At 43.8% G+C, this 23,414-nt stretch overlaps 1 protein-coding gene across 4 annotated transcripts in view; it reads right to left on the bottom strand.

Moving 5' to 3' along the window:
• CCAR1 (cell division cycle and apoptosis regulator 1) overlaps positions 1-23,414 on the bottom strand; it is a 1,667,827-nt gene that overhangs the window by 1,204,683 nt on the left and 439,730 nt on the right. For all 4 annotated transcript variants that reach the window (XM_069240502.1, XM_069240501.1, XM_069240500.1 and 1 more), the window contains 2 exons: positions 12,385-12,499; positions 11,439-11,619 (listed from right to left, as the gene is read on the bottom strand). In XM_069240502.1, the coding sequence (XP_069096603.1) occupies positions 11,439-11,619; positions 12,385-12,499 (296 nt within the window). The remainder of the gene's footprint in view (positions 1-11,438; positions 11,620-12,384; positions 12,500-23,414) is intronic.

Genomic DNA, 23,414 nt, shown 5'->3' with positions numbered 1-23,414 from the left:
TTTTCCCGTGTCACCCAAACAGAGGGGAAAGGTGAAGGTATAGGAAAGTGTGCGCAACACCCGTGTACCGTGCACTAACCAACTGTGGAACTATTCTGCCATTAAATAGTGCTCCCAAACTTGAGGAATTAGATCTGCCCTCTCCCCAAACAGGGCTGTTTCTGTTTCCTCCCCTCCTCCTGCTGCCACTCCTCCCTCCCAGCACCCTTCCCCGTATTTTCTCCCCTTATTGCCTCTGTTCCTTTAAAAAGGAACCGTACCTTGCTAAGCCACGACCCTCCAGGGTCGTGGCTGGCTTGAGGGCTCCTCGTCAGGGTCTCCTGGGCAGTCCTCTCCTTCTCGCCGCTCTCCTGGTTCTCCTTCTCGCCGCTCTCCTGGCTCTCCTTCACGCCGCTCTCCTGGCTCTCCTCCACGCCGCTCTCCTGTCTCTCCTCCACGCCGCTCTCCTGGCTCTCCTCCACGCCGCTCTCCTTCGGTCCCGTCCTTTTCTCTTCCTCCCGTGTCCGGAAAGCGTTGTGCATTTCCCTGGCAACAGGGAAACGCCTCCAGGACGCCGCAATCGTTTCCCGGGAAACGGGGAGACGCGGAACTGACGTGTCGGCGTGCTCCGACACGTCAGCTGCTGCTCCGTCCGTGTAGGTAAGCCCGGGCGCCCCATCACAAGGTATTTCTCAGTCGATCGTGTCTTCAATGTGATGTTTAATCGATCTCCAGGACCAAAACATGTGGAGAAATTCTGCATCCTCCTCTCCGCATCTAGGACAACTGACCTCTGCAAGACTGAAGTGCCTCCTAATTCTGCTTGGAGTCAGGTAGGCTCTATGCAGCATGTATAAATTGATGAGCTTAAATCAGGCATTCCTAGAGACTCATGGGGTTTGAGCCAATATTCCCTCCCATTCATCATCCACAATAGGGGCCCCCATGTCTGTCTCCCATTTCTGTTTAAGTATTGTTAGTGGCTTGCAGAACGCAGATCTGATTTTCCTATATAAGCATGTCACTGGTTTGTGTGTACCCGTGACGCTTACCAGGTACTGGGTCGCTTCTGATAGTGGCGGCTCCGTCCGACACACTTGCCAGTGTTGGACAATCGTTTCAGTGACTGCTCTATAAAGCAAAAAGTGCCCCAATGGAATCTGATATCGGGCGCAGAAGTCCTCAAATGGTAGGAGCGAATCTGCCTCATGTAGAGCCCTCACAGTGGTTGCCCCCGCCACCTCCCATCGTAAGAGTCGCCTCCAGTCCCCTCTATACGGTAATGCCAGCAAGCATTTCAGTGGTATGTCAGGTGCGTAGGGTGTGGCACACTGTGATCTGTAAAGATGCCGTAGCCAGCATCTATGCATCACCTTCAGCTCCTGGAAGCCAGTGATAGGCAGGGGGCCCAGTCGTAGTGTGACCCTGGTCAGGGAGTGAAGGTCTGGGGTAAAAGGGGAAGTCTCCCTGTCGGGCATTGTCTGGCTAGTTAGCCATCTAGTCAGCCACTGCAGCTTACCTGCTAAATAGTGTGCTTTGAAGTCAGGGACAGCCAGCGCGCCCTCTTCAAGTGGGTGTTGCAGAATCATGAGCGGCAAGCGTCGTCTCCCTGTTCCCCATAAGAAGCCCACGATCATGGAGTTTAACTTTTTGAAGAAGATTCTCGTAATCCATAGTGGAAGAGTGGTGAAAAAGTACAATAAACGGGGTAGTGCTATCATTTTTAAGAGTGCCACTTGTCCCGCTATGGATATCGGCAGTGAGGCTCAGAAAGTCATATTCCCCCCCAAAGTCCTCTCAGAGTCTGCTCCAAATTTCCCTCCAGCAGATCTAGGTTATTATGGTAGAACTGAACTCCCAAATATGGCAAGCATCATGGTTCTCACTGTAGGTTCCCAATCCAAGGGGGCAGTCCTGCCCTCGAGGACAGGAAATAAGCTAGATTTTCGCCAGTTTACTCTGTGGCCAGATATAGCCCCAAATCGCTCCAACAGGCTGCGGGCCCCATACAGGGCGTCTCCCTCATCCTGTAGGAAGAGCAGTAGATCATCTGCATACAGGGCGATGTGGTGTGTTTGTCCCGCTGCTGTTATGCTCGCATAAGCTCTTCCCGCCCAAGAGACACAAGCCAGCGGTTCAATAGCTAAAGCAAAAAGCAATGGAGAGAGTGGACAACCCTGTCTAGTCCCCCTCTCCACCCGATAGCTCTCTGATATTGTAGCTCCCGTGCGGACTCTGGCCGTCGGATTAGTGTAGAGCAGCTTCCTCCATGCGATGAACTGGTCTCCCAGGCAAAATTTACAAAGTACTTCATATAGATATTGCCACTCAAGGCTATCGAAGGCCTTTTCGAAGTCGATTGATAATATCACAACCTTTTGTTTATCATAAGCGTCACTATGTAGTAGAGAGAAGAGACGCCTTATATTCGGAGCTGTTTGATGCCCTGGGATGAACCCAGCCTGGTCCATATGGACCAGGTGGGGCATATATGCCGCAAAAGAAGCGTAGCCAGAATTTTGCTCAGTATCTTATAATCCATGGGCAGCATTGACAGGCCACGTCCATGGGCACTTTCCTTGGCTTCATCAGAGGAATGATCAAGGCCTCCTGGGTTGACACTGGGAGGGTATGCTGTTCTCTAGCTTCTTCATACACCTTAACTAGTCTCTGGCCCAATTTATCCATATATTTTGAGTAAAATTCGAGCAGGTGCCATCTGGTCCCGGGGTCTTATTTCTCACCATGCTCCTAATGGCCGCCTTCACTTCAGCCACGGTAATCACTGCCCCCAGCTCCGTCGCCTCGAGTTCAGAGACTGTTGGGACCACAATATGTGATAAGAAACTGCGTATCCTTGCTTCCATTGGTCGAACTTTGTTCTCATAGAGGTCGGCATAGTATTTATAGAATTCATCATTGATCTCGGTCTGGGTGCATATGGTGTGCCCCATGGGGGGGGGGGGGGAGTAATTCGACTATAGCTGTGTTCCTATTCGCAGGATTTGCTAACCATGCGAGTAATGAACTTGCACGATCTCCCACTGAATGCGCATGCGCTATATATGCTTTGTAGTCATAACAGCGCAATTGTTTGATCGTTGCTGCTGTCGTTTCTCGTGCTGTGAGCAGCGCTATTTGTAATTCTGGGGCATCAGGGCGTTGCTGTTCAAGTGTGCGTTGCACTTGTACTGCTTTCTGTATGTCATGTAGCAGTGTACGACGTGCACCAGCCACTGCTGAAATGCAGTTCCCTCTAGTGACCACCTTGAATGCGTCCCATTCGGTCAATTTTGAGTGTTTCGAGCCTCTTTTAACCTCAAAGTAAGCATCTATTGCTGCACTAATGATATGTGTAAAAGCTTGATCCTCCAATAAAGCCGGCTGGAGCCGCCAGGTGGGGATCGGCGTGCAATGCTGTGACCACCCCAGCTTAATTAACAGCGGGTTATGATCGGATAGTGTCCGGGTTAGATATTCGGTCAGGTGAATTTGTGTATGTAGATCTGGAGAACATAGAATATATCTAGTCTGACGTGTAAATCTTACATTGGTGAATAAAAGGAGTAGTCCCTGCAATCTGGGTGTTGGATGTGCCATGAGTCAACCAGGCCCCAGTCCCTCTGCCATTTGTGGTAACCCTGAGCTGTTCTGTTAACCGGTGAAGAGGGTAGGGGGGAATGCGATCTATCCAGCGTTGTAGCTGCTACGCAATTAAAATCTCCCCCTAGCAGTACTGATCCCGTTAAGTGCACTGCTAGTTGTTCAGAGAGGGAGGAGAGGAATCCCACCTTTTCTGTATTGGGACCATAAATGCTGCCCAGCACCTCTGGCCTCCCATCTAATTTTCCAGTGATTATAGGGTAGCGTCCCAACGGGTCTATAACATTCGCCATGTGTTGGTATGGTACCCCATGTTTGACCCATAATAAATTCCCTCTGGCATAAGCCGAATATGTGGTACAATAGACCTGACCTCTCCATCCTCTCTGGAGGGCACGGCTCTCTACTGCATTGAGGTGCGTCTCCTGAAGCATCGCAAATTGGATACCCCTTCTAATGAGATAGGAAAACACCTCGTGTCTTTTAGCCATGGATCGAATTCCTCTAACCTTCCATGTGAGGAACTTAAAACTCAGTGTAGCCTCCATGAGCTATTAGCAAAGAACATATTGACGCATTTCAGGATCCCAAGCCCACTCCAGAAGAGCCCCCTCCACAGCAGTATGCATATGTGAGACATCTAGGCAACACAACAAACTGTTCTGTAACTAAATAGCATTTTCCCCAACTCCCCGTCTCCAGGGCAAAAAACAGCATGTTCTCGCCCAAACAATCAAAGAACCGGAAGTCAACAATACTCATGCCCTCTAATGTTCAGGCTACGTTGTGAGTGGGGGTGGTGATTCCAGTGTGCTGCGGCAGGGTACTCCGGGTGCTCCCGGCTCCCATCTCCCCCCCAGCTTGCTATTAGCCATGGAGGGTAGGCATACTTGCGCAATAAGGGTGCCGTTGGCGGGTCCACAGGGGCAAGGCACGCCACTCTCAATGGCTCCTGGTGGTAACCAGCCGGCTGGTTGGTCGGTGTTTGGAGGTCCCAGACGAGCACCACTGCTGCGCTCTGTTAATTAATTTATAAGAGTTCATCTGCAGTGTTTGGGGTGACCACTGGTAGAACTACACTCGAACAAGTTGAAATTGTGGTCTCACTCTCAGAGTCTGTCTGTTCATCACGCATCTGTCGACTCAGGATATTGTGCGCCTTGAGGCCTCACCCATCGATGTAACCACCGCCATCACCTTCTGCCGTTCTTCCTGCACTTCTTCTGGTGTGGGTGGGTCAATCCTGGGCTGTGGATGTCTCCTATGAGATCTAGGTCATCACTTCCTCTTTCTGTGTTGGACAATAGCTTTGGAATCAGTGTTCGGTGATAGTTCACGCTTCTTGTGGCGTATTAAAGAATTTCACCCCTGTCTGAGTGACCACCCAGAGCCGAGCCAGAAATTGTATGGAGTATGGGATCTCCAACTCTCTGAGTATTTGTTTCATGGATATGAAAGCTGCCCTCTGGCATTGAACCTCGTGAGAGAAGTCAGGGAATACTGATACTTTGCTGTTGTCAACTTTCAGATCTTCCCGGAGTCGTCCCTGGCGCAGTATGGTGTCTCGATCTCTATAGTAAAAAAATTGTGCTATCACTGTTCCTGGTGGAGCTCCTGGCGGAGGCGCTCTGGCAGGCGCTCTATGAGCTCTCTCCAATGCGAAGAAGGGCAAAGCTCCCTCTGGGGTCACAACCAATTTGAGCCATTCCTCCAGATATCCCACCATGTTGGAGCCTTCGATTTTTTCTGGGAGTCCAATCACCCTAATGTTATTGCGCCTTGCTCTATTCTCGGCATCCTCTGCACTATGCTCAGGCGCTTTTAGATGGGCTTCGATGGCCATCATGTGACCGTCTGCGGACGTCACTGTGGATTGTATTGGCTTCACCATCTCGCTGGTTAGTTGTGCCCGTGAGGGCCCCCCCGGTTCTCCACCCTTCTTCTTGGTCGCTTTTCCTATTTGCCTCTGCCTGAGGGAGTAGACTCTCTTTTTCAGGGGTTTACAGCGCCCAGGTGTGAGATTCTCCTTTACGCCACAGAATGAGGTCCTGTCTGAAATCTTCGCAGTGAGGCTGACCATTGCAGGCTAGTGAAATTGGAGTCCTGGCCTCTCTTGGAACTTCGATAGGGACTGGGTGTGAACTCCAGTCGTGTCGCTGTTAGTTGGCAATGTCCTGGCTATTTCATGGGCAGGGGCCTGTCCAATCAGCAATTTCATGCTTGTCCCTCTTCCCTTAGTCCGCTCGGGATGCACTGGAAAATCCCACCTTCCACAGTGCAAGTGAGAGCATGGCATCGGATCACCTTGTTACGTCGTTTCCCTCTCCGCCACTGGGGATTACTCTCCACAATGCTCTCAGTGTCACTGGTCTCTTTGCCAGGGACAACTCCCTTGCCAGATGTGATTCCATAATCTGTGCTCTATCCATAGAGGTTTGCAGTAGTATCCTGTGTCTCCGTGGCCCAACCCGTTCAACCAGTCCAGTCCTCACAGTGGGTCCTCCGGGGCCTCCTCTTGTTACATGCTGCAGCTGAAGTTCACTTTAATTCGCCGTGCAGCAATCATTGCAGCCAGGGCCCCCTGTAGTTGGCCCCCTTTTCTCCAGCCAGGCTCCTCGGGTGCCCCCCCCCAGGGGCTGCTCTTCCACCCCCCTGCACAACCGGGGCCTCCACTATTGCTAGGCATACCGGAAGCTCCAGGTGGCCACCGTCACCAATGCGTTCCGCGGCGGTCCGCTCCTATTCCCCGCAGCAGCGCTCCGTCACTTCAGCCTCTTGGCCCAACAGTCGCCGCCCCAGGAGCGCCTGTATCCACGGGCCGTCCGCCTCCAGTCCGGCAAGGCCCTCCAGCACCGTCCCAGGTTAAGCGTGCTGCACTCACCCACAGCACGAAGGATGCCTCCGCTGGGGGCCTGACCCGAGCGATCGGAAACTCGCATGGGTCCCTGCCAGCACCGTTGAGCCAGAACGCCCCATGGCCCACCAGGAACCTGGGTGCCCAGACCCGACTGGGCCCAGCCTCCTCCTTCTCTCAGCGGCGATGGGGCCCACGTCCTCTAATTCAGCCTCGAGGAGCGAGGCCGGGCCGACCAGCTGCCATCTTGCACGAGCCGCGCAGCTCCCCCCAGACCTCAGATTCGTCTGGTTGCCGCCTGCAGGGGGCCCAATCACCAAGCCCCCGACCTCCTCGGGGGTCAAGTGTACGTGCCCCGCACTTCGCTCGCCTTCAAGATAATCTGTGGGGGTTCTGATCTGGCCATGGGACCCCAGAGCTCTGGTGCCCCGCCACTTACTCCATTTGCTGCTTAGCCACGCCCCTCAAAATAGACCACTTCATGACCTCTTTTTCCAATATGGCAAGGACCGAAGACTCCGAGATCAATGAACTTGTTTGTGAGCACACTTTTAACTAGTGCAGGGTGAAGAAAAGGGTGTAGGCCTAGGGGATCATCAAGATTTCCCAGTGGCCCATCATAATCTTCCAATAAGTGAAGGAATGGAGACCCTCCCACGCCCCCAAACATGGCATCATAAAAGATGGGTGGGGAATCATAGGGGTTTAGAGGCAGCAGAGCCCACAGAGGGTGTAGGAGTGGATCTTGTGCTGTCGACACCCTCTAGAAAGGAGGGATACACTTGTAGAGGCATTTCACAGTGAGATGACTGCTACTGCCAAGACTTCACAGCACCAGAGTAATCAAACAACCTTCTATAATATTGATGGATTTGCCATGCAGGGGAAGACAGACCCAGGACATTGACCGCCACCCTGCTGTTCTTGTAGCATTCCAAGGAAGAGTGAAAAAAGATCGTCCCTCTGCATCTCTATTCTCCAAAGTCAGTAGCAATGCAGTAAAAATTTACTTTTTTGTCTTTAATTTTCTTAACGTTTTGTTTTTCCTATATAAAGATTTAAGAAAATTATTCTCCAACACGGAGGCCTCTTCCTAAATCACAAATGTTCACATCCTATGAGTGAGCACCACCTAAACAAATTAGACTTCCCATTCATCTCCCGATTGCTAGGAAGGCATTGCATATTTTTGTTCATCTCCACTCCAGCCATCAGATTCAGTGTTGAGATCATACAATCTATCACACACCAGAGCCAAGAATGACTTCATCTGTCCTGGTAGGCTGATGGCTGTGAGCCATAAGAAATGTCCGCACAGATATAAACATTTAATGAAACATAGCTTTAACTCTGTAGACACTGTGGCTCAGTCTATTGGAATCTGTCACTTAACATCAACATGCTTAGGTGTGTTCCACTGGATTCTCAGATGATGTCCAGGCTACACTTACGGACATGACTTTTATATTTGGAAAGAAAGACAATTCTTCCTTACAATGCTTCAGGGACAGCAGGGAGACGGCCCATGCCCTGGGCCTGGCTTCCCCTGCATGACAAATCCACAAACAATATAGAAAGTTTGGTGGTTACTCTAGGGCGATCATCTCATTCTTCATCAATTGCTCCAACTGTTACTATTGTGCACCAGGCATTGAATCTGTCCTAATGAATACGCTGATTGTGTTCAATCAGGTATGGCAGAATTACCACACTTGTGCTAAACTGTTAAGGTACCTTACATTCAAGGTGAGAAGCCTGACCTATGACATTAAACCCTATTTACCCCTCTCCACTCAGTCTAAGATCTTTCATGAGATTCCCTTTGTATCCCCTTAAAAATATTACTGACATTTGTGTCCCACAATTTTAGCATCTGAAGAACTCTGTATGAGACAATAAATGTGATGCCACCGCCTCCAAATGTCTCCGCCCACAATACCTACCTTGATGCCTCCTTTCTCACAACTAATAACCTTAAGTGTTAACCTGAGAGCTTCTATGTGAAAGTGATCACGCTCTGGGGGTCATACCCTAACCGCCTCATCCACTAAACCCGGCCCACAGTGCAATTAATACTCAACCTGCTGACATCCCCAAAGTGTACCTTTGCTAGCAACACTGACATTACCATGTTCTTTTACTTATAGCATCTTTCGACATAATTTTTTTAACTAAAATCACAACATGAAATGTAAGATCACTACCCGCCAAAAATCAGAGTTGGGTTCCTTCTCACCCATTCCTCCGCTTGACTTTTCTGATAAGGTAATTACAACCAGGTGCAAGGCTCTGAGGAAAGCATCTCTGAATTTCTGCTCAGTGATATGGTGGGGCGTGGATCTTCTGGGCAAGTTTAAGGTGGCACTGCCAAGAAAAAAGATGTGACCTATGTCCCTATATCCTGGATATGTGTCACCAATTGGTGGTTATGAGAGGGTCCAAGCAACTAATCCAGCGGATGTTGCAGACAGGCCTCTTTGCGGCTGCTTGTTTCGGAATTCAGATCACAGTAGTGAAAAAGAGAACACTACCTTCTGACAAAATCTGGAGTTTAGCTAGAAATAACATTGCATACTTCATGGAATTAAGTCACAAGGCATTCTTGATGTCCAAGATGGATACCCATTTTGCTTGCACTATTTAAGAAGTGTCTGGAAAAATCATAATTTGAGTACTTGTGAAGGTTGCCATTTTCTCTCACCATGCGCACTGCTGTCCATCTATTGCTAAATTTGAGGATTCCGGCTATGAGGGGTTTTGGTGGCTTCTGAGTGATGTTCTCAGCATGAGGAATCTGTGTGCTCTTTCCTAAACAAATTGTTTTGAGAAGGCAGTGTCATCCAGCACGGAGCATAACATGACTTCCATAAATTTGTCAATGTATATTATCTGTTGGTTCTCTGGTGTATTAAACCTAATCTGCCAGTACCATGTCAATGAGAAGAGCCCCCAACCCTTGTTACCTTGGAATGACGTCTCTAGATCAGACTCTGTGGGGACACGAAGGCTGGGTCTGCATCAGGGCGACGTGTAGCATAGATAGTGTTGATGGCATCTGGTAGGAATCCTTCTGATCACCCTGTCTGCTTGAGATGTATTTATACAGATCTTGTAGGACCCCTGACACAGGTATGTTCCCAAACAATATATAAGAAGACATGCTTGGGGCTGCAATTATATAAACAGTTCCCTGAAAGGTACATTATGTTACTGTCACACGTAAGTGGGAAAGTACATGATGTGAATACCTACGTATATCACTAATCTTTGACGCTGATAGTGACACCTTTCACAGAGTGGCACTGAGAACGTGAAATTAAATCACCTTCCTAACTATAAACATAGCAGGCAATTTGTAAGAAATAATTAAATAAAAGCGCTAAAACAGAGCAGGCTAAATAGGTAAAAAGTCACTAGGTGACAGGCCACAGGCCTGCAAGTCAAAACGTTAAGCTGTCTCCTGATTCACAATAAAGCCAAATAGGATTCACTACACTGGCACTGTCCTGTCGCAAGTTGATCTTCTCATCCACAGGCACGGTCCTGTCCCTCAGTACAGGATACAACATTGAATGCACTTCTTGGCACTGCTCTAATTTCCAGTCTCATAATGAGTTCAGCAGTACAACCTCCAAGTTATTTTTATTAGTATTCCATATGATTCAGCCAACACCTAAAGAAATATCAAGGATTCAAATAGCTTACTGACAAAAATATATAAAAACAAAATCAAAATAATAAATACAATAACAATAGGAAGACAAATACAAATTAATCACCGTTATTACAGAACAAAGTGACACTGGACACAGTAAATGCCTTCAAACATTCAAGTGCATTACAATGACCCTGAAAAAAGACACAGTCAGGTCACAAGATTTTTGTGAAGGCCGTTTAGACGGTTTCTGTTTTTCCAACAACATTCTGATAAAGTGTTCTTTAGCCCAAACATTGCTTCGTGTTCAAAATGAAGTAGATACCTTCATTTTGAGTTACTGGTGCTGTGTAAGGTGAACCATGAATAAGGGCAGCATAGAAAGCGAGGTTAGGGGATTTATTTTAATGGTTACCGGCGACCATTGGTTTACTAACAAATACGAAGTGAAATTATAAAATTAAAAGGGCCCAGCTTCTCTTTTCCTTCCAATGTAGATTGTGCATTTTATTTTGTATTTTTAATTTGCAACTATCTGAATTACAAAACAGAATCTTTAAGACTCACGCCAAAATCTAATCATGCAAGATACAAGGCAACATCAAGGGTGTTGAGCATCAGGCCTTGGAACAGGACGACGAAACTCACGTTAGAAGGTAGTAATATTAAAGGAACTTTATACTTTATTTCTTCACATTTGGACAGGCCTTCCAAGAGTGTTTTTCCATTAGAAAGAGAACATGTTTGTAAGGGCTTCAGCTGACTTGAAAGTTACATATTAGATAACAGTAAGTAAAACGATTCACCAAGAAAATACCTTTTCAATTTAAACATTAAAAAACCCCAGAAAAACTGTCAATCAAATGCAAACTGCGTATATCTAAAAAATGATTCAGTAGGCACTTCGTTATTCTTCAGTGGAGGCAAAAAAACATGAATTTCTAGCTCTCAGCTGGCACTGTAATGTCACGCGTGGCTGATAAAGAATATGATTACCTCACACTACATGAGGAATAAAATATTTTACGACTCTCCTGACAACTGGACATTTTATATATTTTGTTGCATTTTATTTAATATCAAGGACATAACTTTAAACCAATAGAGCTCTTTGTTGAGAAAAATAATCAGCATGCAATGCAAGAAAGTAGAGCATAACATCAAGACACTGGAGTTTAAGATTATCCTTTCTTTCGGCATAGGAAGGTGCAAGTTGTCCAGAATTTCAGAATCCGATCCCAAACCATGAAAACTGCTGTAACTGGTTTATATACAAAGTATGAACATCTATGAGTTCTCAAACGTTGGAGAACATCACATATGAGCGCAACATAAGAAATGGCATACCTTTTTGTTGCTGTAACAATGTGGAAGGCTGAGCGTGCAGCAAGGGTGCAATTGAAGCTGCTGACATTTGAGCCTGTAAAATGGACTGGGGTTGTGGTGGAGGAGGCTGCACGCTGAAAGCCTGCTGTGTAATAGGTTGGAGTACAGATGCTGGAGTCTTCAACAAAGGTTGAGCCTGGTTCTGCAAGGAATATGTTGTGAAGGTAATGATAATGACAAAATGATGCAATTAACTTAAGGTCAAGTACACCTACAGTATGACGAATACGATTTGTGCAGGTATTTAAAACCATTACAAAAATATAATCCAAGTACACAAAAATTCATTAATTAGGTTAAAAAATAGTAAAACAACACCAAGCTCCAACTCATTACTTGCCTACACACACAAACATTAAGATGGTGTTAGTAAGAGTGTGCATCAGCATAACTGCATACAATGATAAATTCTAAATTGAGTCAGTCCTCTCTATATAGATATTTGTAATTACCACTGTATTTTGGACTCCGGGTCATTTGCATGGATCATCATTGCTATCTCTCTACAGCACAATTTCCCTCCATGTATAATATTTTAAAGATATTGTTAGAGCATTCTCAAATTACACACAGTGTGAGGTAAACTGCTTGCTCTGCAAGTGTCTGCCTAACCAAACCATGCCTGGAGTGTTATCTAGGCCTGTGACACAGAAGCTGACAGGCGCATTCTTTAAGTATGACATAGACCCACATCAAAAAGACTAGAGCATTTCTAAAGTTGCTTCTGAGTCATAAGGTAAAAATAATTGTTTTTACAACCATCAACACAGGCTCTTAAGAAAAGCGACTCATTCTATCTGATAAGGTGTTAAATTCGAATCCACGGGAGCAGGCTTTTGTCCTCGATGACAGCAGGTCATAACAGACACCGAAGTACTTACAATGCGATACACGCTGGTACGTTTACCTGGTTTGGCAGAGTTTGAATACGCTGTGCATTCCATTTAAATGGCATATTAGGATTATATGTTGCTTCTACCAATACTCTGTCCCCAACCTGGGGAGTCTTTCCTTTGACAGCACTAGAAAGCAAAATTATGAGAAAAAAGAAATTACAAAATTGTAATAAAAATATTAAAAAAGCAACTTCTCTTTAAATACAGTTCAACATCTGTGATACCTTTAACAGTTCCAGATGTTGCATTACATTTTGACAAACTGGGAGTTCCTGTGTATGTACATTATTAGCACATTTAGTGCTATAGGACATTCGCCTGTTGTTTTAGCCAACTACTTTCCAAATTAGGCCAACGGCCTTAACCATCAGCTCCTAGAGGTTATTATCAGATTCTATCGGGACTAAAATGAGGATTATGCTATTCCTCTTTAATCTTCCAAACTCAATGTTTAACAAGTGTTCATGTTCCCCTTTAAATCGTATAAACGAACAAACGGCCTGTAAACTACACATTCCAAGAGTACATATCAGCCTCTTTTCTAGCCATCAATCAATGCACATGGCATAAATAACAGTGACTATCGTTCTTTCATCACACTCTTTTTTTCCTGTTTCAGGTACAAAGGTAAAGTATGCTACTCTTCCCTTCTCTTCCCATTTTCTCGCACGGAGTCCTGCCACGTATCACTCATCAGGAGTTAGACCAAGGACACTTTAGTAATATTCCCCCCATCCTCACAGTTAACATAATTGTCACACATAAGAAAGTCTTCTTTTCGAGGACAGCCTGGCTTGCTCAAGATAATTGAGTGGATGCTGTCCAGCGCTGGCTCCTCAAGGGTTAACTTAATCCTGCCTGGACTCTTGACCAGCAAGCGTTAGGCAGCTACCCAGAATAAGCGCTGGGGTGGTTGTCATGGTTACTAACTGGTGCTGCGGCTTGCTGCATAGAGAGATCTGGAAAGTGAAAGCAACATGAATAAGGACCGCAAGGAAGGAATAGAGCACGTAGGAAAGAACTTTATAAATAGAGCGTGTATTTCGGCCATGGACTCTTCGGGGACAGTGACTAGATTAGCTCCCGGCTGCAACTGTCAATGCTACGGAGTCCAGCCTTGCATCACAATAATTGCCGTGTATTGTGGTAAACTGCATATAAATAGTGTATCACTGTCCAAAAATCACATGTACAAAGCAGATTTGAACAACTGGAGTCCGTACATAAACAGGATCTTGAATGCTGTTCTGACAAATAGATCTTATCCCGATTCATGGAAGGAGGCAATCATTGTGCCTATACATAAGAAAGGGGAGTGGGACATACCAGGGAATTATAGACCCATCAGCCTCTTAGATAACTTATTAAAATATTTTGTTACCAGCTACTAAATAGGCTGAAAAAATGGATAGTGGACAATCAAGCACTTAGTCATCTCCAGGCCGGGTATACAGACAAAGTTAGTACAATTGACCAGGTCTTCCACTTCATTTCCATCAAATGGAAAACAGTTGACGTGGAATCAGGTCATCTTTTTGTGGCCTTTGTAGACTTGAAATCTGCCTTCGACCTTGTTCCACGCCAAAATCTGTGGGAAGTCATGAGCAATGTTGGGGTTCCATGTCCCATGTTAAACATAATTATAGATCTTTATACTGGCAACTATGCTAGAATTCGATGGGGCCCGAAAGGTGAATTAACATCAGAGTTCCCCACAAATCGTGGCGTTAGACAGGGCTGTGTACTTGCCCCAACACTATTTCTTTTATTCATCAATGCCTGTATCCTCTATCTTTAGGAATGTTCTGGTGATGCTCCTAGAATGGGAGGGCAAAAGATCCCATGTCTCCTATTTGCCGACGACACCATGCTAATATCACAAACGGCTACGGGTCTCTCTAATTTGCTTATGTGTTTTATGGACTTTTGTAAAGAATATGGTTTAGAAATTAACTCAACAAAAACCAAATACATGGTGTTTGGGGATAAAAAGCAAAAGATGAGGAGACCCATTCGCCTAGAGGGTGCCATATTGGAAAGAGTGGGTGCTTTTGATTATCTAGGATAAAAATTTGAAGATTCACACAAATGGCATGCCCATCTCGAGAAGTCAGCAATGTGCTTGAAACAAAGGGTGGGCGGTATTGTGAGATTTGCAGCTAGATCCCCCAGATTTTCCATGACTCTTGCTCTAGAAATATACAAATCTCAAGCAAGGGGGGGGGGGGGAGCTGTATGGGGCTAAACTGTGGGGCCATTGCAATCTGGAGGATTTGGCAAGGGTGGAAAACTCTTTTTTAAAGATGTTGTTAAGAGTTCCCTCTAGCACTCCATCCTTGCCTATCCGAATGGACTTAAATCTTTTTTCAATTAGCCAGATTGCTGCCCTAAGGCCATTATTGTTCTGGATCCATCTGTGGTCAGTACATTCTCTTATCCCATATAGACTTGGGCTGACCAACCTGATGAGCACCAATTCTACCTCAAAAAACAAGTGGTGTTCTTATGTAGAGTGGACCTTTTCCTCTCTTGGTCTGGGGAACTACTGGAAGGACCCTTCTTCTATTCCAAAAAATGCTATACAGGTCTTGAAGGATGCCTTTTGGCTTAATGCCCAAACATCGCAATTGGTAGAAGCTTCGTCCTCTACCATGATTGGCAGTTTTTTACAAACTAAATGCCACTATGAGTTTGAGCATTTTATGGATATTTTACTTTCCCCACTTGCACGTGCCCTGTATATTAGATTCAGAATAGGGTCTCTTCCTTTGTGTACCCTAACCTATAAATGGTCCAATACAACCAACAGGTCCAAATCATGCCCAATGGGTTGTGAGAACGATGAATCCTTAATCCAGGTCTTCTTCCAATGTCCTGCATACCGTACACAGAGGGCTCTATGGATCATCCTTTTATGCAAACGAATGGGTTTTAGGAACTGCTTACTGGCTCTGAAAATATTTAAATCAGATCCATCTGTGCTACTGGCGTGTTCCTTGGCAAATGTTTTTGAATCTATTTGGCATTATAGACTTGGGATTTAACAAAAATAAATTTTAGTTACATATATTAGTAGCAGACAGCACAGTTCACAGTTGTGAATTACAATGTATGGCTAGCAATATATTTTAGACAATGTACAATTAATATTGAACGCCTCTATTATATGTGTACACTTATGTAAATTTTTAGGTACTGTACTTCACTGTTTTAACTTTCTACGACTTTAGGGTACTATTTTAAATTTTAACATTTCTATGATCTATCTCTACTTTTTTAAATGTTTTGTATTGTGCTTGTATGGTATATTTTTACCGAAATAAAGTGATGATGATGATGAAAAATAGTGTATTTCCTGTCTGGTGGGTGAAATTCATAGGCAAAATTTAATTGAAAGCCCTCTGGCTTACTGCAGCCTTCCCTGTGCCAGGGAAGATGACAAGGTGACTCAATACATTGCAGCCGTGCCAAATAACCACACATCTGGGGTTAAACTAACACATTTTAGTGCTGGTGGATGCATCACCGCACTAAAATGCATTAGTCACAAATATGGAGCTTCCTAGCACAATGTGGGCATTCCGATAAAACTTCATATAAAAGCCTCGCATGTGGTACTTAATCTGTGCATTTCTTACCTGCCAAACAGTTCAGCCTGCTGGCGGGCCTGGAAGTCATTGTATGGTGACCTGATGCCGCCAAATACATTGTTTCAATCACTGTGCCTAAATTCTGCTCCCTCCTTTGGCCCCGCCTGACCTCTCTCAGATACACTTGAACATCCAGCACAGGTGGTGTGGTTAAATTGTAAGTCCGTGAGGGGTGGTGTTTCCTCTGCTCTTATGCATTTATTTGCTTTAAAATATGGATGAACATTTCTTCTGCTTTATTTGGAGACCCATAGTTAACTCTGTAATGCTAAAACCGCAGTTTGACCGTCTTTAGGAAGAGGTGTAGATATTTTTCTGAAACAGAAATGATTTCTATCTTTCGAGACACCCTCTGACACTTCATAATTGAGCAATGGACATCAGGACCAGCCACCCATGGACGAGGCGCCCTTGGTTTCTGGTCCTATTGCTCAAAGGCCAAAATCACTTCAATCTGCTCTTCAATGAGGAGATCTTTGACTCTGACCGGCTTCTCAAACACCATCTTCCCTTATGCAAACCTCTAGCATGGACTTTCTCGGTGGACACCAGCCTCTCTGAGGTACGTGACTCGTGTTTCCAGTAGAGCAAAATATGACACAACCTGTCACTGTATACGGGCCATGGTCAGAGCTAGTGTATTAACCCCACAAAGGTAGATTACAAAGGTTGTGGGGTGTGCATATGTCTGTAGAAGAGTATTAACCTGGCATCTGGACTTTATGCACATATAACTCCTGTGACTGCATTTACCTGCTGAACTACCCCAGGGTGTTTAAAATTTGACCTCTGATGGAGAATTTTATATTTTCCAATCTTGAGGAGATACACTATTGTGTTCCCTCAAAGGGATTAACTAGGAAATTTGATACCAATCAGCCATCATTAACTTACAGTGTAACCAATTTGGCCACACAATGAAAATCAAAATCGGAATTAAAGTTAAAGTTAAAGGATTTTATTACAAATTAACACTCAAGTTAATATAGAACAATCTCAAAAACATACTGCAAAGATGCAGAATAGAAGTTGGGTAGTCAAATCTTCTGAAGAAATGTAGGCAAATTAGCGTAAGACAAACCAGAACGTCTGTCACAGCAATTCAAAATATCAGCAGCAATATTTGGTGCTCTAAAAACAATTGCTGATCAGTTTTCTTGCACATTAGTGCTAGTTGAAATCATCTACCTAATTTAACTAGGGGCAAATAAGGGAAATCTCCTAGAAGTCTAAACAATTTGAAGAAGTAAAAATCTAACTAAAGAGACAAAATGGCAAAAAGGCAAAGAGGAAAAAATAGTGCAAAATGAATGGAGAAAATGAAAGAAGATGCCAATATTTCAGAAGCTCTGTCAGGATTCTTCTAAGAGAATGAAGTGCAAGCCTAAGTCACACTCAGCAAAGCATAGGGACAAAGGGGAAAAGTCAGAGGTCTGTATCTTTCAAAGTCCAGGGAAAGAGTGAAATCTCTAGTTAATACCACAGAACCCAAATAGGTAACACCCTCCAGATCACGCAATAATGAGCTCCATTGTAGTCTCCTGTCCCACAGTGCAACTGCAACATTAGCTCCTTTTCTCATACCAGTCCTGAGAACTTTGTTATCCTTGATCGTCTGGACCTCGTTTACTACATGTATGAATAAGGAACAGTCATCTCACTCCTGGTCTGTCTGTGTTCTCCTTTCAAGATTTGTCCCTCACCCTCTCTATTAATAAATCAATAACACATATATTTCCACACTAATATTTTCACACTAATATTTCATGTAAATGCACCTGCAATGAAATGGCACGTCAGAATAACACTTTCCCATGTTAAAGAAATGCAGTCATGTCAACGTTAAACATTATTCAGCAACGCACATGTAAACTCACGTTATACTGTCCAAATACTAATTTCTACATTTACGTGAATGTCAATTATAGAAATTCAAACAGGTTTTCTAATTACAATGGAATATAAATGCAGACTTCATGAGCTTAGATGTGAAGTACATTTCAACATTAAATTACCACATTTTAATGCACATATCACATACATTGTTATAGTTTCTAATGCAAAGACATTCGAATAACATGAGGGTAGTGATGAAATTATATTAAATGTTTATGCTTCATTTAATAAAGTTAAGGCACATAATATACATTTCTCCTAACACTACAGTGAATGTACTTCAGTACTGATGTCGAGTGCACCACACTTTACATTAGTCAATGTTAAAACATGTTAATTTGTTTGTTTATGAATACATGTAAGTCATGATTATGACATCAGGGGTTGCAGCAAAATATATGCTGTTCCAGTCCCCCCCTCTGGTGGCTACTCAAGCCATCACATCAAACTGTAGTCTCTTATCAGGCAGACAAATCAAAATCTCAGAGGTTGATCCAGGAAAGATCATCTGGATTGCTCTAACTGCTTCATGTCATCATAATATATGCTTTGCCTAGTTTCAAGTTCTATGTCTGCTCTAATCCTTTTTTTGCACCTCAATTTGTACTCTCTTATATCCTTTGTAAGTATAATTAGTCCACAAAGAGCAATTATCAACAAAGGTCTCAAGATGCTTCCAGCAATTCCACTCCCTAAATTTCCAAACCATTTGCCAAAATCTTCTACCTATGGCTTCCCATGCACCTGTTACTTCTAGCTCTTTTAAGTCTTCTTTCAGTTCAGTAATGTTCTTAATGTATTTCATGAATTCCTTACTGCTATCAGGGATATAAGTACAACACTGTTGAACTTTTAACCCCCTAGCTGCTGAGCCTTTCCACCTCTCAATGCTGAACACTTTTTTGTCTCTTTGGGGTACTTTGCTCTTAGGTCCTCCATAACTTTTTGTCCACATAAGCAATCCAAGCCAAATTTGCATCCTTTTTTTCCCAACATCCTGGTGATTCTAAAGGTGTCCAGAAATTCTGCATTTCCCTTGAGCAGACTGATAAATTAGCCAAAACACAGCTAACATTTGGGTTTTTGGGATAAATAGGAAAAAGGTCTTGCAGAAGAAAGCATCTGTTTTTTCCCTGCAAATGGGATCAACAAAGGGTTTGCAGTGCTAAAATCACCATCTTTTCAGCTTTCTGGAACAGGCAGACTTGAATCAGAAAACCACATTTTTCAACAAAGTTTTGGCATTTTACTGGGACATACCCCATTTTTACTATTTTATGTGCTTTGCGCCTCCTTCCAGTTAGTGACAGAAATGGGTGTGAAACCAATGTTGGATCCCGAACAGTTAAAATTTCTAAAAAGAAGACAAAATTCTGAATTCAGAAAAGGGTAATTTGTGTAGATCCTTCGAAATTTCTATAGAAAGTAACAGTGGAAATAAAAAAAGATTGAAATTGAGGTAAAAAAACAGCCATTTCTGGCCATATTTTCTTCTGTAACTTTTTCCAGCTATGGCAGATTTTTTAAAGCAATATACCGTTATGTGTTCTGGACCCTTCTGGTTGCGGGATATATAGGGCTTGTAGGTTCATCAATAACCCAAGGTACCCAGAGCCAATAAATGAGCTGCACCTTGCAATGAGTTTTCATTGTATACCTGGTATACAGCAATTCATCTGGCAAAATATAAAGAGTGAAAAATAGGCATCAAGGAACACAATGTATTTCCGAAATGGGCGCAAGATATGGAGTTTAGCAGTAGTGGTTATTTGCACATCTCTGAATTTGGGGGTACCCATACTAGCAGGTGAATTACAGGACATTTCTCAAAATGACTTCTTTCTTATACATCATCTTATATTTGGAAGGCACAAATGTAGGTCTGGTGCTCGCAACAGGAAAAGTCCCCAAAACTCTACATGGACACATCACATTTGTCCAATGAAAATGGCCGAGGTTTTGCAAAATGCCTAGCTGTGGATTTTGGGCTCTAGCTCAGCCAGCACATAGGAAAACCTATCAAACCTATACTTTTTTTTATTTTTTATTTTTAAACTATACACCTAGGGGAATCCGGAAAGGGATGACCAGGTTCTGTCACCCAGAATCGTTTGCAAATCTCAAAATGTGGCTAAAAAACAGCCTTTACGCACATTTTGGTGACTGAAAGTTCTAGAATCTGAGGGAAGCTACAAACTTCCTTCCACTCTGCATTCCCCCAGGTCACCCGATAAAAATGTTACCTCACTTGTGTGGGTAGGCCAATTGCCCTCAACAGGGATGGTCCCAAAACGTATTGTGGCGATAATGATAACTAAGGTGAGTGTACTAATTAGTCCTGGGATCGGGAACCATTTAGGAAAACTTATCAAACCCTGACATTTCTCAAAAGGAGACATCACGGGGAGTCCAGGGAGATATCACTTGTGAGGATTCCCCAAAGTTTGTTCCCCCAGAATGCCCTGCAAAGGCAAAACATTGAATGAAAGCATTATTTTTCTTTGCATTTTTTTTACGTAAACTACAGGAATATGCAGGGATCCACAAACTGCTTACCGCCCAACGTTCCCCAACTTGTCCCAGTCAAAATGCTACCCCACTGGTGTACCTGGGCTTAGTGCTTGTGATACAAATGGATCACACGACAGTCAATGGTAGTCCTTACATGATGTCTACTGTTGACCCTGGGGTGATCCATTCCTAACGCAGGAACTAGGCACAGGCACACAAGTGGTGTAGAGTTTTTATCAGGACAAGTGGGGAAATGCTGGGTGGTAGGGATGTTGTGGATCCCTACATATTGCTGTAGTTTGTGTGACACAAATGCAAGGAAAAATAGAGTTTTTATTCAACATTTCACCTTTACAAGTTATTCTGGGCAAGAAAACTTTGGGTGTCTAGTTTTCAGAAATATCTGGGTTTGGTATGTTTCCTTATATGGCCGCCGAGCCCAGGACCCAAAACGCATGTGCCCACCTCACAAAACCAGGTTGTTTTGTGATAGATAATTTTGATGCCACCACACTATGATTGGGCTCTTCCATGTCACAGTCCTGTGCGAAGATTGGGGTTACCCAAACCGTGCAAGTCGTCCAGCAGGACTGCAAGGTGGGTTTCTGCACTAACCCCATTTTGAGCGTAAGGCCCAAAAATATCTTCAGCTCTGCCAGGGAAGTGAGAGTCTACTGGCATGCCCTAGAATGGAGCCCTGGAGTGCCTCCATCCTCCCTCAGAAATAATTCTGCACGCAAACTTGTCTGCAGCACAATTTGCTGAAGAAAGTCAACATCCAAAAGGAGATGGACTTAGTCGACAGGCAAAAAGTTGGCTGTATCTACTTTAAATCCAGCGTAACCAGAAAAAGGTGGAATTTGGGGCTGATCTAAATTTGGGGGTGCTAAGAGTACTCTGTCTGTGCTTGCCATTGCAAGCATCTGCTCTCTGGGTTGAGCTAACCCAGCTGCTGTCCCACTGCACAGACTGTGCTTCCAAAGGGACAACACAACTGTCCTCATCGTCTCACTCAGAATCAATGGAAGATGTGTCGTTGGATGGGTCTCCACCTAAAGAAAAATCACTCCCAGATTCTGCTCCATTGTCCTCTCCCTCAGATGCTATCTCAGTACCTGCTGTCTCAGTCTCTGATTCTGCCTCACAGCAAGATGTCATCACTGCTACTGGCTACACTGTTCCTCTAAAACACTAGCCTACTTATATATATGGTATATTATAGATATGGTGACAAAATTGCTTGTGTGTGTGTGTGTGTGTGTGTGATGTGTGCAACAGTAAATGTCAGTCACCTTACCTTTGCTTCTTCCATCAATCAGCAGCTTCTCGGAAGATAATGAAAACCCCCCAAAAAGACACACTATTACTTCACCTTGCCACATACCCATCCTCACAGCCCCACTGCGACAAGCTTTTTTGTAGCTCCCATGCCATGGATTCCCTCACTACCACCCAGCAAAATTGCCCTTCATCTCGCCATAGCCCCCCTCGCACATACATTTCATTTGTTTTAAAGTGCTGGTAACGGCTAGCTTTAAAAACCCCAGCTAGTTTTTAATTCACATAATTCACATAAATTACAGATCTTTTTATGTGAATTATGTGAATTAAAAACTAGCTGGGGTTCACATTTCACATAATCAGTAATTCACCTAAAATGCAGATCTTTTCCTTGCAGCTGGCAGATAAACCTTGTGCGCCACTTTATGGCGTCAAAAATGCCACTAGACAAAAGTGTTATCTCTTTCTCTAGCAGGCGCATAATCACAAGAGTTATCTTTACATTTTTATTGCAACCTAAAAGCTATATATAGAGAGAGATTTTTCTCTCTCTCTCACTCTCTATATTTATTTATTTATATATATGTATACATACATATATATATATATATATATATATATATATATATATATATATATATATATATATATATATATGTATAGATAGATATATATATTTTTGTATAGCGGAGTGTTTTTCCTGGGGGAGATCGTGGCCCCAAAATAACCACACATCTATTAAAAAAATAAAAGCCCCTACAGGGGTTCAGCCCTGCTCATGGGCAACACCCTGTCAATTTCCTTTTTTTTTCTTCATTTTTGACTCCTGGGTTGCCCGATTGTCCCCCCCACCCCCAGGGTTAAAAAAATGTTTCTTTTGTTTAAATTGGCCTGGGAGGGGCATTCCTACTGTGTCTTCCAAGGGGTATTTAAATAAATAAAATCCTCCAGTGCAAAGCAACAGAGGATTTTTAAACTCCCCTTCCTGTTGTCGGCCAATGATCGTAGCCCACACCAGGAAGGGTGTGCATGTGATGGCCATTGGCTGACACACGCCTTAATGGGGTCAACATACGACAAATTTCTCCCTCCTTTGCGAGAAGGATGTCGTACGCAAGTCTATTTTACAAAACCATTGTTCTTATGGCAACCATTTCAGTATCGACAGTCACTAAGGCACTTGTTGTACTAGAGGACACCTCATCTAAAATGGTGGATAACTTCCTTATCTTGATGTAATTCAAAATCAATCCTGCAGATGGAATCAATGCACCAAAAATATCTCCTACAATTTGAGCTACTGGCACCTCTCTTAGTTCTGGTATTTGTTTCCAATACAGGATCACTGAAATGTTCCACAAGATAAATCTTTGGAAAAACTATACCTAAATAGCATGTACCATACCATCCTTTGGGCAACCTAAAATATCCCTGATCTCTGCAAATGAAGTACACTCCAGGTATAGCAGGATCTTGTTCTGACAGCACAAATGTCAAACTATTTTTCAATTTCAAATATGTGGTCATACTCACTATTTCCCATACATTTTGTGTCAGTTTTTTATCTCAGCCTAAATATGCATAATTTCCCTTTATGCTTCCAATCTATTATTAAGGCAGCTTGACTCCCTATTGTTGAATATTCTCTTTCTTCTCGCTCCCAATTATGTTCCACTATACCCTTTGCTGCTTTCATTTTCATT

The sequence above is a fragment of the Pleurodeles waltl genome, chromosome 6, assembly GCF_031143425.1.
Source record: "Pleurodeles waltl isolate 20211129_DDA chromosome 6, aPleWal1.hap1.20221129, whole genome shotgun sequence".
Taxonomy (NCBI): Eukaryota; Metazoa; Chordata; class Amphibia; order Caudata; family Salamandridae; genus Pleurodeles; species Pleurodeles waltl.
This window is presented reverse-complemented; position numbering and strand designations above follow the sequence as displayed.